The sequence below is a fragment of the Pan troglodytes genome, chromosome 12 (genome assembly GCF_028858775.2).
Source record: "Pan troglodytes isolate AG18354 chromosome 12, NHGRI_mPanTro3-v2.0_pri, whole genome shotgun sequence".
Lineage (NCBI taxonomy): Eukaryota > Metazoa > Chordata > Mammalia > Primates > Hominidae > Pan > Pan troglodytes.
Window position 1 is genome coordinate 16,470,879 of NC_072410.2, and position 17,247 is coordinate 16,488,125.

Sequence of the window (17,247 nt, forward strand, 5' to 3'; positions counted from 1 at the left end):
GATTACAGTAAGATGCAATTCCCAAAGAGTGAAATATAAGGCTGGGCGTGGTGGATCACGCCTGTAATCCTAACACTTTGGGAGGCTGAGGCGGGTGGATCACCTGAGATCAGGAGTTCGAGACCAGCCTGGCCAACATGACGAAACCCCATCTCTACTAAAAATACAACAATTAGCCAGACGTGGTGGTGCGCACCTGTAATCCCAGCTACTAGGGAGGCTGAGGCAGGAGAATCCCTTGAACCTGGGGGGGCGGAGGCTGGAGTGAGCTGAGATCATGCCATTGCACTCCAGCCTGGGCACACTCTCAAAAAAAAAAAAAAAGTGCAATATAACTTTTCACAAAATATGGAACTGTGGTACTCTAGAACAATGTCTCAGTATACCTCCTACACGAAGTATAATAGTAAATATCTGTATTTGGTGGCATAATATGCTCTTAGTATAAACCAAAAACACATGCTGAGCATTGGACATTGTCCAATGTTTAATTCATATGATTCATTCTGAGTTTCTGACTGAGATCATTCTTTCAGACTATGTGTATTTCTCCTGGGATCCATAAAATATGCAGCCCTAACATGATTTCATTTTTGTTTCCTTTCCTGGAAAAGGAGAAATCATTCAGATCAGCTTTCATATTGCCTTACAGATGATGACTTCAAAATAGTTTGAAAGGGACTCCTTTGTTCTAGAACTGCTCTAACACAGTAGCCACTAGCCACATGTGGCTATTGAAAGATTGAAATGTGGTTATTCCAAATCAGGATGTACAGTAAATATAAAATACACACCAGATTTCAAAGGCTTACATGAAAAAAGTAATGTGAAATATCTCACTAGTAGTTTTTATAGTGATTACATGTTGAAATTTTAACATTGTGAACATATTAGTTTAAATAAAATATATTGTGAAAATTAATTTCATGTTTCTATTTACTTTTGATAAAAGTACTACTAGAGGCTGGGTGTGGTGGCTCACTCCTGTAATCCCAGCACTTTGGGAGGCTGAGGTGGGAGGATCACGAGGTCAGGAGACCGAGACCATCCTGGCTAACACGGTGAAACCCCGTCTCTACTAAAAACACAAAAAATTAGCCAGGCATGGTGGCAGGAGCCTGTAGTCCCAGCTACTAGGGAGGCTGAGGCAGGAGAATGGCGTGAACCTGGGAGGCGGAGCTTGCAGTGAGCCGAGATCGTGCCACTGCACTCCAGCCTGGGCTTCAGAGCGAGACTCCGTCTCAGAAAAAGAAACACTACTAGCACATTTTTAAATTACTTGTAGTGATCTCATTTGTAACACATTACATTTCAATCGTATACTGCTTTTCTAAAGAGTCACTGCTAAGCCCTGAAATTAACTCCAAATACCTCCCTGGGATACAGTGCCAAGGCAGGGACTTCCTTGAACTTCAACCTCTAAAAGTAAGCAAGAATTGAGAAATATCTTCTGCTTTGAAAAATATTCACTCCCCAACCCTAATACATCAATTAAATATTATTTGGGGGCTAACTAAGCTCCTATTTTAAAATGTAAATTGAAGAAATTAGGCCAGAGTCATTCCCATCTTAGTGCCAGTCATATAATCAGATAATTAGATTGCTCTTTCCCTAAAGCCTGTTTAGTTTTTTTGTTTGCTGGTTTTGTTGTTGTTGGGTTTTTTAATTTGTTTTTGTTGTTGTTGTTGTTTTGAGATGGATACTCACTGTGTCACCCAGGCTAGAGTGCAGCGGCATGATCTCTGCTCAGTGCAACCTCCAACTCCTGGGTTCAAGCGATTCTCCTGCCTCAGCCTCCTGAGTAGCTGGGACTGTAGGTGCATGCCACCACGCCTGTCTAATTTTTTTGTTTTTTGGGTTTTTTGTTTGTTTTGAGACAGTCTCGCTGTTTCCCAGGCTGGAGTGCAGTGGCACGATCTCGGCTCACTGCAACCTCCACTTCCGAGGTTCAAGCGATTCTCCTGCCTCAGCCTCCCAAGTAGCTGGGACTACAGGTGCATGGCATGATGCCTGGCTAATTTTTTGTATTTTTAGCAGAGATGGGGTTTCGCCATGTTGGCAAAACTGGTCTCAAACTTCTGGCCTCAGGTGATCCACCCGTCTCAGATCAAAGTGCTGGGATTCCAGGCGTGAGCCACCACTCACAGCTCGCTAAGGCCTTCTGCCAAGACAAATTAGCTCTTAGAGAACCACAGGATTCCTCTTGTAATGTATTATAAACTAAAGTCTTACCTACTCTTGAAGAGTAGAAAACATGAAAAAGTTCTATGTTAGCCCTTAGAATAATTAAAAATTCATAAGCTCTGAAATAAAGACAGGTAATAAAATCATTGCATATGACAAAACAAAAGTTTAAATTGGCGTTTGTAAACTCTGCATGAAAGCCAGGTTTCTCACTACTAGAAAAAGAAAAAAAGTTATAAATAAGCCAAGGAGAATTCCAGAATGAATCCTGTGGTGCCAAATATATGTTAACTACAAGGAATAACAGTGACCTTACACTGGAAACACCTTAACCATGGGCCAAGGTTAAAGATATAACAGCATTCTCACACCCCTTGCACAGCTACCCCCAATGTTAACATAACTGTTAACAAATTATCAAAACTAAGAAATTCGTCTTGGTATAGTATCACTAACTAAACTCCAGACCTCAGTCAGGTTTTCCCAGTCTTTCCTTCAGTGTCCTTCCTCTGTTTCAGGATTCAAGCCATGATCCTTGACACTTGGTACTTTGTCAGATGTCCCGCTGTATGGGTTTGTTTGATGTTTTCCCATGATTAGGGATAGACACTGCAAGACTCAGAGCTACTTTACAAAGCAGCCTCTAGGGAGCTCCCCAGAGAAGACAGGGGAGACAACACAAGGACACTAGAGGAAATTTTAGCCTCTGACATCCATGACTATATAGCAAAGAGTAAACAAAGCCTAACTCCTAGCCAGAGAAACAAAATCTCATACTAAAGCCTTATTTAACTCAGTTCCTTTCACCCAGTACATCATATACAGCCTCAAACAAAAAATTACAAAGCATACTAAAAGACAAGAAACCCCACAGTTTGAAGAGACAGAGCAAGCATCAGAACCAGACTCAGATATGAAAGAAATATTGGAAGTATCCAACCAGGAATTTAAAATAACTAAGATTAACATGCTAGGGGCTCTAATGTAAAAACGGCATAACATGCAAGAACAGATGGGTAATGTAAGCAAAGAGATAAAAACACTAAGAAGAAATAAAAATGAAATACTAGAAATAAAAAACACCATAACAGAAATGAAGAATGCCTTTGATGGGTTCATCAAAAGAATGGATATGGCCAATGAAAGAATCAGTGAGCTCAAAGAGATGTCAATAGATACTTCAAAAGCTGACAAACAATCAGAAAAAAGAATGAAAAAGAAAAAACAGAACAAGAGTCAAGAACTGTGAGACAATTACAAAAGGTGGAACATGGAGACTTTTTGGAAATACCAGAAAGAGAAGAAAAAGAGAAAGGAAGCCAGGTGTGGTGGCTTACGCCTATAATCCCAGCAATTTGGGAGGCCGAGGCGGGCAGATCGCAAGGTCAGGAGATCGAGACCATCCTGGCTAACACGGTGAAACCCTGTCTCTACTAAAAATACAAAAAATTAGCGGGGCGTGGTGGCAGGCGCCGGTAGTCCCAGCTACTCGGGAGACTGAGGCAGGAGAATGGCATGAACCTGGGAGGAGGAGCTTGCAGTGAGCTGAGATCGTGCCACTGCACTCCAGCCTGGGCAACAGAGCAAGACTCTGTCTCAAAAAAAAAAAAAAAAAAAAAAAGAGAAAGAAACAGAAGAAACATTTGAAGCAACAGTGACTGAAAATTTCCCCAAATTCATGATAGATAAAGCTATGGTCTGAATGTTTGTGTCTCCTCAAAAGTTATATTGAAACTTAATCCTCAATGTGATAGTACTGAGTTGGGGCTTTTGGGAGTCAATCAGGTTACGAGGGCTCTACCCTCAGGACAGAGATTAGTGCACTTATGAAAGAAGCCCCAGGGAATTAGCTAGCCCCTGACACCATGTGAGGACAAAGCCAGAATGTGTCATCTATGAGGAAGCAGGGCCTCACCAGACACTGCTAGTGCCTTGGTCTTGGACATCACAGCCCCTAGAACGGTGAGAAATAAATTTCTGTTGTTTATAAACTCTCCAGTTTATGATATTTTTGTCACAGCAGCCCAAATGAACTAAGGTAGACATAAAGGAACAGATCCAGGAAGCTCAAAATACATCATTTCAATAATGATCTTTAAAACTTTGTTTGAAATTATACTGATCATTCCACTGACTGCTGAATGACCTGGCACCGTCTCAGGGTTTTAGTCTGGAGTTTTTGTTTATGCTCATGGCCTCACGGAGAACAATATTCACCTGAAGTGACGGCGCTTCTCTTTTTATGTTGTTGAGAAGCATGATTGGCTCTTTTTTTGCAAAATTATTCACAAACTTAAACTTTGATTCAGAATTATTGAAGTAACATGGTGAGGCAGAGTAATATGTGACTTAAATTTTATGGAGTACTAAGGAAAACGGGCAGACTTAATATAAAAGTGATGCATTGGTGGTGCTTAAGGGCAAATACCGATAACGTGTACAAATAAAGGATCCCGATGATTCAAACAGGTGGAAGTGATGGGAGAACTGAGTTGTCACACAGTACCATATCCACACTGTCACACAAATCTCACCTCTATTTATTCCCTTTTGCACTAACGTAGCCAGAAATGTGAAACGAGGACAGTTTTTTCAGTAGGAATTTTTTTTTTTTAGTTTTTAGCATTGACCTTTGAGGTGCACTATTAAATTGCTCAGTCCATTAAAATAATGGATTGCTGATTTAAAAACTGGTTCCTTGCTTAGCTCAGCAAAACAGCAAAGTCTACCACATTAAATGTATATTGTTTATTTGATTTTTATTGACTTTGTTGTTTTATTTTAACTACTTAATTGCAAATCTGTCTTGGGGTTAACACTGTGTAAGAGTTTTAAGCATAAGAAGTTTGTACTTGTTTAGATGTAGTTTTATATTTGTACATGTTGATGTAACATTTTAATAATAATAATAATTCAGGTCTGCTGGGCATGGTGGCTCACGCCTGTAATCCCAGCACTTTGGGAGGCTGAGGCGAGCGGCTCACCTGAGGTCGAGAGTTCAAGACCAGCCTGACCAACATGGAGAAACCCTGTCTCTACTCCAAAAATGTAAAATTAGCCAGGCATGGTGGCACATGCATGTAATTCTAGCTACTTGGGAGGCTGAGGTAGGAGAATCGCTTGAACCCGGAGGTGGAGGTTGTGGTGAGCCGAGATCGCACCATTGCACTCTAGCCTGGGTGATGAGAGCAAAATTCTGTCTCAGAAAAAAAAAAAATCAGGTTAATTCTGGGATCTGAGCAAAGTTTTGCTCCTTTCCGAGAGGTGAACACGTTACGCAATTATTAATAATATCCCTGTGGGAAGGGGCTTTACAACAAATTATTTTACAGGTGAAGGGCAGAAATGAAAACATTTTCTAGAGCCACTCCTGCCCTTCACACTCAGGAATGTCGCAGTAGTCATATCTCTGTTCTGGATCAGTAGTATAGCACCAGGGCCCCTGCGCATCGTTGTCTGGATTCCTCCAGTCCCTCTGAGGGGTGTGTAGCAGGTGAGAATCTGGGGAGGATGGAAGAGAAGCACTTAGACTATATTCTAAAAATCAGCTTGCTATTAGCAAGGCAGAAGGAGATGCTCTCGATTCCCATCTGAGATTGTCATCCAAATGCATTTCAGCTGGGTGCTGCAGCATTTGTGTGGTCAGATTTTCAATTTCTCTATTGATAGGCTGCTTCTGGCACAGTAGCTAATATCACCATTGCTACTGTGACAGCCAAGTCTTAGACAGAGAGCCAAAATATTTTTATTGCACAGTCAGGAGAAATATAAAGGCCTCAAAAGGCTGCCATGGTCTTAATTCATTCCAAACACCTGTTTTTGTCAGTTGCCCTTTTCTCTGTAAAAATTTTCATAGTTAATACCATTTTGTCCATGTGAACTATGTGCCAGGAATTCCACTAACATCTTTCTACACATTCTCTCTTTTAGTCCTAATAAAAAAAACCATTTGAGGAAGGTGTTATTATCCCTATTTTACAGATGAGAAGACTGAGTGGCAATGTAAAACAAAACAAAACAAAACTTGCCTAAGCGTAAATAGCTATGAAGAAGCAGATCAAGAATTCAAAGTTGATCTGTCTAATTCCAAAGTCCTAGTTTTCTCTGAAATGCAGCTTGAATTATTGGGGATGGAGGAGGGATTTAAACTTATTTTCAGTTCTAGAGATGAGTTGCTGTATAGAGACAACGATTTAGATGACAATCACAAGACTTACAGTCTAGAAAGGCAGGTTTTATTTCTGGTTCTTCTGTGAACCTATTTGGGGTAACTCCCACCCCCCAAGACCTCAGTTCCCTCATGAAGATGAGCCTAGACTACCTCATAAAAATGGCCCAGAGTGTCTCCATGGCCCCCGATAGTCTCTGACTTCGCCATTTGGTTGAATCAGTTTTCATTAACTCACGGGGAATATTTGATCTGCTCATCTCATAGGGGTATAGCAAAGGCAATTTGTTGAGTGTTGGGGGAATGGATAAAGGTGAGTAACAGGCACTAAGTTCCTATTTGATAAGTGTCATTACTGAGAACTTAATGCCACCTAACACCAAACTGGGAAAAGCACAAAAAAATGCACTAAAATAAATAATAGGCAAGTTGCGACATTTGAATTTCACGTATCTTCATTTTCATTTTTATATTTTATTTACTATTTTGCTCCACAATTTGAGTCAAACATGTGATGAGAGTTCTAACTTGATATGTTTACTTCAGTCCCAAACATAGTCATCTTTGGTCTTTTCTCAGATTTGGCCTAAAACTCGTAGTTTCATTGATTTTTTTTTTTAACTAGGCATTCTTCTATGTTCTAGGTCTTCAAGAAACCTCCATACACAAGAAAAAATAGAAAGCAACCATGTTCTACTATGGTGCCAAAAATAGTTGAACATCGACATCAAAAAGATTCTTTCTGTCTGCTTATTCACATATTCTGGTTTGAATTAAAAGTGATGAAATTATCCTAAATACAGTTGGCCCTCTGTATCCATGGGTTCCACATCCACAAATTCAACCAACTGTGGATGGAAAAGACTTGAAAAAGATGAGAGAAAATAACAATATGACAATAAAACATAATACAAATAAAAACAATACAGCATAACAACGATTACATAGCATTTACATTATATTAGGGATTGCACAAGAGAAGGTATGTAGGTTATATGCAAATACTGCACCATTTTACATAAGGGACTTGAGAAGCATGGATTTTGGTAGCCACAGGGGTCCTGGAACCAATCCCTCACAGACACAGAGGGACAACTTTACAGTAGATGAACACAAAGATGAAAGGGAAAGTCTTACCTAGGTCTGCGGGGAGAAGTGGAACTCCATTTTTGACAGGTGATGCCATTTTTTGTTTTGGACATTGTCCCTCTGTAGTTCTTTCCATTCCCAGTCTTGCACTCTGAAAGATACACTGAAGGGAAGTCCACACAGTGGTCAAAGTCTTTCACAAGACACCACGTGAAGGTCTGCACAGCATAGTCACGTTGAGAAAAAGATCTCATGCACCAGACCCCCTGTTTCTGCTTTCTAAAAGATCATCTTTTGCATCTGCAAAAAGGCTGCAGTAAACTGGGCCATTCCATACTTTGATTCATGTATTCAAATGCTACTTATGAGCTCTCTGTGTATCGAGCCCCACCAGGATGCTGGGGACACACGGAGCACAGTGCAGCCAGAGGCTTGGCCGTCATAGAGCTCACATTCTAGTGGAATCAGGCAGGGGGGTTACAGGAAATATTCAAGGAAACAATATAAAATGAGATCACTTAATGATGATACATGTTACATACATGATGAGACAGAGTAAGAGAATGGGGAAAGGGTTTTTAGATGGGGGAACGGCAGGCTTTTCCGAGGCTGAAAGAGATCCAACCCACTTCTATTTCTTCAGGCTCCCAGTGATATGAAAAAGTGCCAAACAGGGCTATAAAATTGTGGTCTACTGTAAATGGTTTGCAGTAAAAGTTCTCAACCAGCTTCCACTCAACCAACTCACCAGCTAGACAATGGGCCCTCTCCTGTGTTTAAAACAGTCCGGTGCCCACGTGGGTCCACATGCAGCTGGCAGGTGTTTGCTAGTGTGCCCACCCATGTCTGTTCCCCCCACGTGAGTTATGTGCTTACAACGAGTCATTTCTTTGCATTTTCCAACTTTCTTACATTTACATTTAATTAAAGATGATCTAAACTGAGAAATGAATGTGAAAAGAAACAAAGCTCTTTTTTGTTTGGTTTTTAACTAAATTAAATGTTTTTAACAAGTTGAAACGTGAATCATTTAAAAAATTGCTATCAGATCCACAGAGGGCAATCCACTCATATAGTTGACTGTAAAGCTTGAGGAGAAATTCATAAAAATCTAAAGGTTTTACACATGCAGATTGATTAATAAATGTCAAGATATGGTCCACTTCAAAAATAAGGAAAGTTAATTATTGTAGATGTTGCACTAGAGCATAGTTTATGCAGGAAATGCACCAGAGACCTTCTACTGGTGACCCCATATTCAAAGAAAAAAAGCCTCTGCTCTACATCAAAAGGTGTCAAGTACACTTGTGTTTTCAATGAAAATATACAACGTTTAAGGTATATTTGCACCATCATTTAAGGTTACCCACTTTAGCCATTTTTAAATTCACTGATCAATCACATGGGGAAAGTACTCCTAACACACCTGCAGCAAACTAATGCTTTTAACCCAATACTACGTATTATGATTGCCAGTACATCTTCATTGGGACATAGTATTACAGTAGACATAAGACACTCATCAAAGTGTAAACTCAAGGTACTTTGTGAAAGTGAGGTCTAGGGGTCAAGGAAGATTTGCAAAGGAGGTGATGATTGAGCTGACACCTAGGCGATAAGAAGGAGCTGGCACAGCAGGACAAAGGTGAAGAGGGTCCCAGGCAGGAGGGCGTGTGCTTGGGGTGGTGAAGGAACAGAAGTAAGGCCAGAAACTTTGTAGAAAAGTTTAGCAAGCCAAGCAAACAGCAGCCGGGGGTTATGTAAATAATGCCGGGCCCTGGCACATTTGGGAAGTCTTTGGGTCTTATTTTAAGGGCACTAGGAAGGGCTTTAAACAGGGAAGTTACATTTCTTCGAGATCAGGTGTACAGCTACAAGTAGCCCCAACCAGTGGTGATAGGGTCTTGGACTCGGTGAAGGCAGTGTGGCTGGTGGCAAGTGGCAGAAGTAAATGTGATCTAACACTGACTGTTCCTGGCAAAACCCTGGCAGGTAAGTTAGCAGCAGGTCAATATCCCACAGCAAAGAAACAAGGACCGAAAAATGACTGACTTTTGACTTTTCACTTCTTTTTCATTTGTATGTACCCACCAGAGTTTATATAACCTTTTGCTCCCTTCTGTCACTTTGAAAACAAGCAAACTAAGCCTTCAAACTTCAGACTTCAAACTCAACCTACAGTCATTCCCATGTTCCTTCTGGTTAACAATTTACAAATGACATATTTAAATGTTAGCATTTTGTAGAGAGAATCAGGAGAATCAGGGATTTTTGTTTTTTGTTTTTTTTAAATCTGGTACAATTAGGTGATCCTATTCAGTTTACCGTTTGCTTGCTACTTGTAAAACTAATAACTTCACCAGATAAAGTTTAGATTTAATCTGTACTTTAATCTCAAGAATTCGAGATAAATAGTGGTAAGGAAGAAAGTACAATGCGTACAGCTAATGAAACCCAGGAAGATGAGTCAATGCATAGAAATAATTCCAACCCAAATAAATACTATTTAAAATGCTACTTAGAGTTTTGCCGTGATACTAGACACAATATGGCAAATCATCCTCAAGAATACAAGAACTAAGGTGTTTCCAGTCCTCTTTAACACCTGTGATGCAGGATATTTGGAGAGCTAAATTGTTATTATTAACGGTCTTAACACCTGGCCACCAACACAGTAGAGGAAACAGTTTTCAAAGTGTCATACATCTCTTCAAATATTCATACGCTTAATGAAACATTTGCACATCTCAAAAGGCATGCAATTTCTATTGAAATCCTGTGTGCCCCTTATTCTAAGCAGTGGGACTATTGACCCACATTTTAAAATAAACTATAGAAAAGGAACTGTAACTTTTACACATTTTTAAAAGACAATATTTCAGAAATCTGAGAAAAATATAGACCTTGTCCCCCAAAATGTGAAAAAATTAAGAGTAAAAAATAAGATTTGTGTCCCAATCTAAATGTTTCTGAGGATTAAAACACCTCAGTATTTCTGTTTTACAAGGCTTCGTCCAGATGTTAGGGCCCAAGGACCATGGTCACCCTGCAGAATAAGAAGCCAAGACCAAAAGGAATGCTTAGACTTCCCATCTCCTTGTTAAATATAAAATAATATTTTAAAAATCTTATTTTCAGGGTCATCGAGGTAGAAGTGATTTTGTAAATCTAATCCTTTCATTTTTTGAACAACAAAAAAATTAAATCTAGGAGGTGACGTAATATACTCAAGCTGACATGGTTAGTTAGTAATCAAATCCCGTCCTAACTCAGAATTCAATTTTACAACACCATAGCGCCTTCCTCCTGTGGTCTCATAAATTAAAGATAGAACAGAGAAAGAAGAAGAGTGGGAGGATGGGGAGGACAGTAGGAGGAGGAGGAAGAAAATGTACTCACCTTTCTTTTCAAATAACACTACATCTCTCGTCCTAATGATTATGGAGGACTTCCTGTTTTCCTAATGAAAACAGGACTTCCTGTTTTCAGCCATTATCACACGTTGTTGCTCTTTACTGTGATATTGGAATGCCCTGCAGAACGAAGCAGGAAATCCAATAAGTATTTTTCTTTATTTAAAGAAAACAAATGTTGGCCGGGCGCGGTGGCTCACGCCTGTAATCCCAGCACTTTGGGAGGCCGAGGCGGGCGGATCACGAGGTCAGGAGATCGAGACCATCCTGGCTAACACGGTGAAACCTCGTCTCTACTAAAAAATACAAAAAATGAGCCAGGCGTGGTGGCGGGCGCCTGTAGTCCCAGCTACTCGGGAGGCTGAGGCAGGAGAATGGCGTGAACCCGGGAGACGGAGCTTGCAGTGAGCCGAGATCGCGCCACTGCACTCCAGCCTGGGCGACAGAGCGAGACTCCGTCTCAAAAAAAAAAAAAAAAAAAAAAAAAAAAAAAAAAAAAAAAAAAAAAAAGTTTATTAATAAGTGAGAAATGCTAAAGATCATTGAATATCTTGGGGGACCAGAGAGCTCAGAATTGCTGCCTCTTTCAGTTATTTGGGCATGGCATTGATGAAGTACTGAACAAAATACACCAACGTGGCAGTAAATCTTATCTGCCCTTACCTTCCCTCCCTCATAATTTTCTCTTTCTTTCTGTTTCAACTGCTTTACTTCTTCTTCACTCATCTTCTTAATTTTTGTTTTTGGGTCAGAAAGAAGCAACTCTGGTTGCTTTGAACCCATTCCCCAAGATAGTCCATCTCCATGACCTCCCAACTCTGATCAGTTCCCCTGAACCTCTGCTCCACATTCCACCCCGCCCTGGCCCCTGACCCCTCCCATCTCCATCCCGTGGTCCTGCTATGGGTGCTCAGTCTGGCATCCATAGCTACTTTCCCAGGCTCATCACCTACACAAAGTCTCTGCTTTAGTCAACTTGATCTCTTAATGGTCCCCCTCAGAAAGTGCAGGGCCGCATCTTCCCCTGCCTTCCTGGTGCTTTTCAAGAGCTCTCTCAACTCCAAACCCAGCTGGGTTCCCACCTCCTCCCTGAGCCTTCTCTAGCTGCCTCAACCTTAGGCGCTGTTCTTTCTTCTGGATCTGGGTAGAGCATGCATTGATTATGCCTGTACCTCACTTAGGCTGTCTTTTTTTTTTTTTTTAACATTATATCCAGTCACCTTAAATACTGAAGGGCAGGCACTGGATCTTGTAGCTATAAGTCATGGCTCAGATCTATCTAGGACACTTTCATTCATATGATCCTCAACAAACATTTACTGATGATGATGTTAAAAACTGGAGCTCAGAACAATAACTGCTAATGTTTATGTCCGGTGTAAAAACAACTAACTTCCTTTTAGGGTATTTTTCTAACGAAGACTCCAGTAAACCTTAACAAGAAGCTGTTAGTATGGCTTCACATACTATGAGCAAATATAGTTCCAAACTCTGGCTCCATAAATTTCTCTTTCCTCTTAAATCGTTAATAAATTTGTGAGTAAATTACTTGCCATCTGAATTACAGATTTCTGGGTAGGTGCAACGACGATGAAAATACCTGCAGGTGAATTCTTTGTCCTCCTCACATTTTGCTGCACATTCTTCTCTGCTTCCTGCCCCCAGCTGCTTCTTAGTGACACTGAACAGTGAAGCCCCCTGGGTATTCACATAGTCATCCAGAGGCTCTCCTTGACCTAGAGGTGGGAGATCCAAGTGGAATAAATGGTCAGTAAATCAATGCCGATGTCTAATTGTCATGACTTCCTTTTAATCTATTTGGTTTGCATTAACCAAATAAAACTTGCTGTTTACTGGAAGTAGAATGGGTAGCTATGAATCAAAATGTTTAGTTAAGAACACACAGTTGGGCATGTGGACATAAATAAAGATGGGCAACTAAAGACACTGGGGACTACCAGAGAAGGGAGAGAGGGAGCGAGGCAAGGGCTGAAAAACTACCTATTTAGTAGGTATTTAGCTCACTACCTGGGTGATGGGAATCATTTGTACCCCAAAGCTCAGTGTCACGCAATTTAGTGATGTAACAAACCTGCACATGTACCCCTGACTCTAAAAGTTGAAATTATAAAACAAAGAAAAACAGTTTCATTAACAGATTGCAAGATAGTAAAAGATTAACTGGACTGATAAACAGGTTAGAACTATGGAACCACTACTATGTTACCATATTAGTGGATATAAATCCTTAAACAAGAACAAATTTTATGTTTGCTATCAATTGTGCCATGTCATGAGAGAAGAGTAAGGCACCATCAGTGGCAGTTGTGTTACCAAGATTGATGTTGATTTGTTCATCCCTGGGTAGGAATGGAACTTGGAGGCCATTGTTTGATTTCCTACAATATGCGCTTTGGTTCTGACACTGTCACTTGAACTGGTGGGAAGCATCCTCTGAATGGTCCCTCCTTGAGACACATAAATTTTGGTGCATAGATGATGGTGGAAATAAACAAGAACTGAACTAAATTATGCTGCCACCTTGGACAAAAATTGGGCAAAACACTGGAGGGTAAGAAGCTCCCCAACAAAGAAGGCCATTTTTGTACTGGGCTGATGACAGTCACACAACACTACTAACTGGGGAGAAATCAGTTTTTCCAAGGTGTTGACAGGTATCTCGATTTCGGAGGAAATTGTAAAAAAGCAGAACCTGGGAGAAATACTGGTCTTGGTTTTTCTTTGAGATCAAATCTGAGACAACGAATCTGTCCGAAAGCTGCTTTCTGCATGGTCATGGCAGAGGGTGGCCAAGGGGGCCTCAGCTGTGCTCCCACCACAAGGCTACAGGGTGTTCCCTTGTCCTGAGGCTCTTCTGGACATCTGGCTGAGCTTTGGTAGGTCTATTCCAAGCCTGGAGATGTCAGCTCCATCCTTTGCACAGAATGCTAGTGATTTTCACAGGGGTAAGAGGCCAAAAGAGGCTAATAAAATGAAGATAGCCAAGCTCCATGGAATTAGACAACAGGACAACCTTGACCACTTTGAGGGGCGTGGTGGGGGCCGCAGGCAGAGGGAGTGGGTTACAGAGTGACTAGGAGAGCAGTGGAGGCGGCAGCAGGAGACAAGCCTGGCTCTGAAGACAGCGAGCCCTCCAGGGAACATGCGGTCAGGGGAGGTTCTGAAAGATGACACACCGCAGAGCGCACTGGTTTGTATGCTGATGACAAATATCCAGTAGGAAGGCAAATGAACAGATTCTCATTCTCAGAAAGGCCTGTCCTGACCTCCTGAGGGTACACAGAGCACAAGGGGCAGGACAGGGAGGAGGATGCATGCTCATCGATTCACGCAAAGTCCTTGGCCAAAGTCCCCCTGTTCCCCACCTCTTGGACTTTGTCCTTCCTCAATTTAAGACATTCCGGGCTGGAAAAATGGATTATTGAGCAGGAGTTGGCTGATGCATTCTAAACCTAATCCACTAAAAAGCACTTGAGAGATGTATCAAAAGATCACAAAGAAATAGATGCTTTAGGCCCATATCCACGTCTTTACCCCGCACTTTCTGCCAACTTGAACTCTCATTTCCAAGAAGAGTTGTGTTTTGGTTAATTCTATAGCTCACAGTGTGACTTCAAAACACACAATAAATCCACAAAGTGTGTCCTACGGTGAGTTCAGTTAAACTTTCTGAAGAGTTTTTTTGAAGTATAGCAGAGCAGGCTACAATTGATATTCAAAAAAAGAAAACTTCCATTTATTTCCCCCTTCAATTAAGTTCTCTGTGTCATGTTATTATGCTTCATAGCGCATCGCTGCTGAGATCCCCTCCCCAGCTCCTGTCCCTAGGAAATATCCCAAAACAGAATCAAACTTTTTTCTTTTTAATTTGAAATAATTTTCCCCCATTTTTTTTTCTCTTATTCATCTCTAGGACTCATGTGGCAATAGGATTTGACAGGACTTATTTGCTGGCAAGGAGACATCAAACAAATCTTTTAGTGGAAAAATACATTTATATTATAGGCAAAATGCAGATGTATATTGCTACTGATGCAAATGTATTTTATTAATGGTGTGAGAATTTCTTCCTCACTGTGGTTTGTGAATGTGTATGCATATTTGCATGTGTAAAAGACTTAATTTGTGAAATGGAAGATGTTTCTCCACTTCCCACTAAGCATGGCTGTAAAAGAAACTTTTTCCTCTCCCCGGGCATTGCAGCACACTGGAAAGATGATACATCCACAGAAAGCCTGGCTTTCCAAAAGAGTTTATGAGAGAATGTTCCCCCCAGGTTGGTTAAAACATATGTTAATCCTGTGGCAGAGAAGTTTGTTCTAGCCTTTGGGTGTAGCCCACTGAATAAGTTCACAGTGATCTATGTCATAGTTTACATGCATTGAAATATAATATTCATACCCCCCAACATACATCAATTTCTTACAAAAATTTCTCTAATTTTCTCCTGCTCTGTATTTTGTTTGATAGCTCCTTGAATGGCTTCCACTAAATTCAAATGTATTTGACTCTAAAGTGCAACTTGTAAAATTTTATCTGGTAATTTATAGATTGAATTTCAGGTATACATTATTTACATGAAGAACTACTAGCAAATCGTATGATTCCGTTTGTACGAAATGTTCAAAACGGCAAAGATACAAATACAGAAAGTAGATTAGTGGTTGCCAGAAGCTGCAGATCGGGGGTAACAGCTAAGGAGAGTGGAGTGCGTTTTTGGGGGTATGAATAGTTTTAAAATTTATTCTGATGGTGGCTGCACAACTCTCAATATATTGAAATCCATTGGATTGTATGCCTAAATGGGTGAATTCTATACATTAATTATATCTCAATAAAGCTTTTTTTTTAAAAAAAGAAAAAGAACTACTAGGACATGTTTAGAATATTATTTCAAAGGCTTAAACAAAGCTGACAAGTGAGAAGAGCCCTAGATTCCTTCTGGGAAACCTGGCTTAAATCCAGTTTTCTTTATTTCCCAGATTTGAGAATTTGGTCACTGAGCAAATAACATGATTTTCCTAAGCCTAGATTTCTTTGTTTATAAAATGAGGATGAATATGCTACCCTACCTATACCGTGAGCTAAATAAGCTAGTATTTGTAAAGGACACACACTCACACTCACATTCACACACAGGTATGTATGTATGTGTAAAACTGTAGTGACCTAACCCAAGCACTGAGTATTTGTTGAATCACTGTCTGCACACAGCATCTGGCAAATGGATGCGTGTGATTTTTCTGGGGATTAGAGGCAAACGTTTACTGATGGAAAGCCTTCCTCAGGCCATAACAAAGGGAGAAATGCTGAGTCCCTGACCCTGCCGCCACCATGAACTGGTGAGAGAACAGAATATATTCAAAGAGAAATTTCATTGTTTTAACTTGCAAGTGAGGGGAGCATGACACCGTTAACAGAGATGATATAAATTAGTCAAACTGAGAAGCAGGCGAAGAGCTTAGCCGTCCTTTGCATAGTTAGCTACATTGGCTCTTTTTCAATTAGACTGGCCATTATGTGGGTGCACTCATTTAGATTTGAAAAATCACCCATTATTTTCTCTGCCCATTCATTCCAGCACCCTGACAATCTTCACAGGAAAACTAAACTTATTTCTTGAAGAATTCCTCAATCTTATACAAGATTTTCAACTGGGAGTTTCATGAATCAAAAATTAAATGAATTGCATATAAAGCCATGGCATATGTATTTGTACTGCATTGTGGGAGAAAAAATAATTATTATAATTTAAAAAAACTATGTCTTACCTGATTTCAGAAATAAAAGAAGTAGAAGAACCACTTCCTTATGTTCCATTTTGGGACTGGCCAGCAGTGCCCAGAAAGTGTGTCCCAATCCCAGGATGTTGTTGACTTACATGAGAGTAAACGCATCCACAAACGAGATAGTCAAATTAAGTTAATGTTTCTCTCAGAGACCCACCCCACTGGCTCAGCAGGGTTCAAACATGACCTTGAATAAAGGGTCCTTACAAAATGATTGAGGGTGGAATCTGCAATAGATGCTGGGAAGTGGTGAAAGCAATCTCCCCCCTCAGCTGCTCCACGCTGCCTTCATGTCTCCTTACTCCTTCCCTCACCCTTGTACTTTATCTCTCACAATTAGTCGTATTTCCTCCCCTCTTCTTTTATTCCCTTTCTTTTGGAGAAAATGAAATCAGAAAAGTATCTCACATTTGCTGGAACCTTCCATGACGAGACCCTCTGCCAAGCGCTGCACGTCCATAGCCTCCCACAAGCTTCCCAACAGGCAGTGCTGTTCTCATTCCTGCTGTACGAGGGATGGGGCTGAGGCCTTCCCCAAGGTTGTGTCGCTACCCAGGGGTGCAGCTGATAGACAAAACCCTTT

General features: G+C 40.7%; 1 protein-coding gene and 1 pseudogene across 1 annotated transcript in view; one reads left to right on the forward strand and one right to left on the reverse strand.

The window, feature by feature from the left end:
* Window positions 1-7,143, forward strand: part of LOC129135439 (RANBP2-like and GRIP domain-containing protein 5/6) — a 78,010-nt gene extending 70,867 nt beyond the window's left edge. The window contains exon 25 of the mRNA XM_054678704.1: window positions 6,997-7,143. Within this exon, the coding sequence (XP_054534679.1) occupies window positions 6,997-7,031 (35 nt within the window). The 3' untranslated portion in view covers window positions 7,032-7,143. The remainder of the gene's footprint in view (window positions 1-6,996) is intronic.
* Window positions 7,144-7,485: 342 nt separating this feature from the next.
* Window positions 7,486-16,769, reverse strand: LOC745271 (plasminogen-like protein A; annotated as a pseudogene).
* Between the last annotated feature and the right edge of the window lie 478 nt (window positions 16,770-17,247).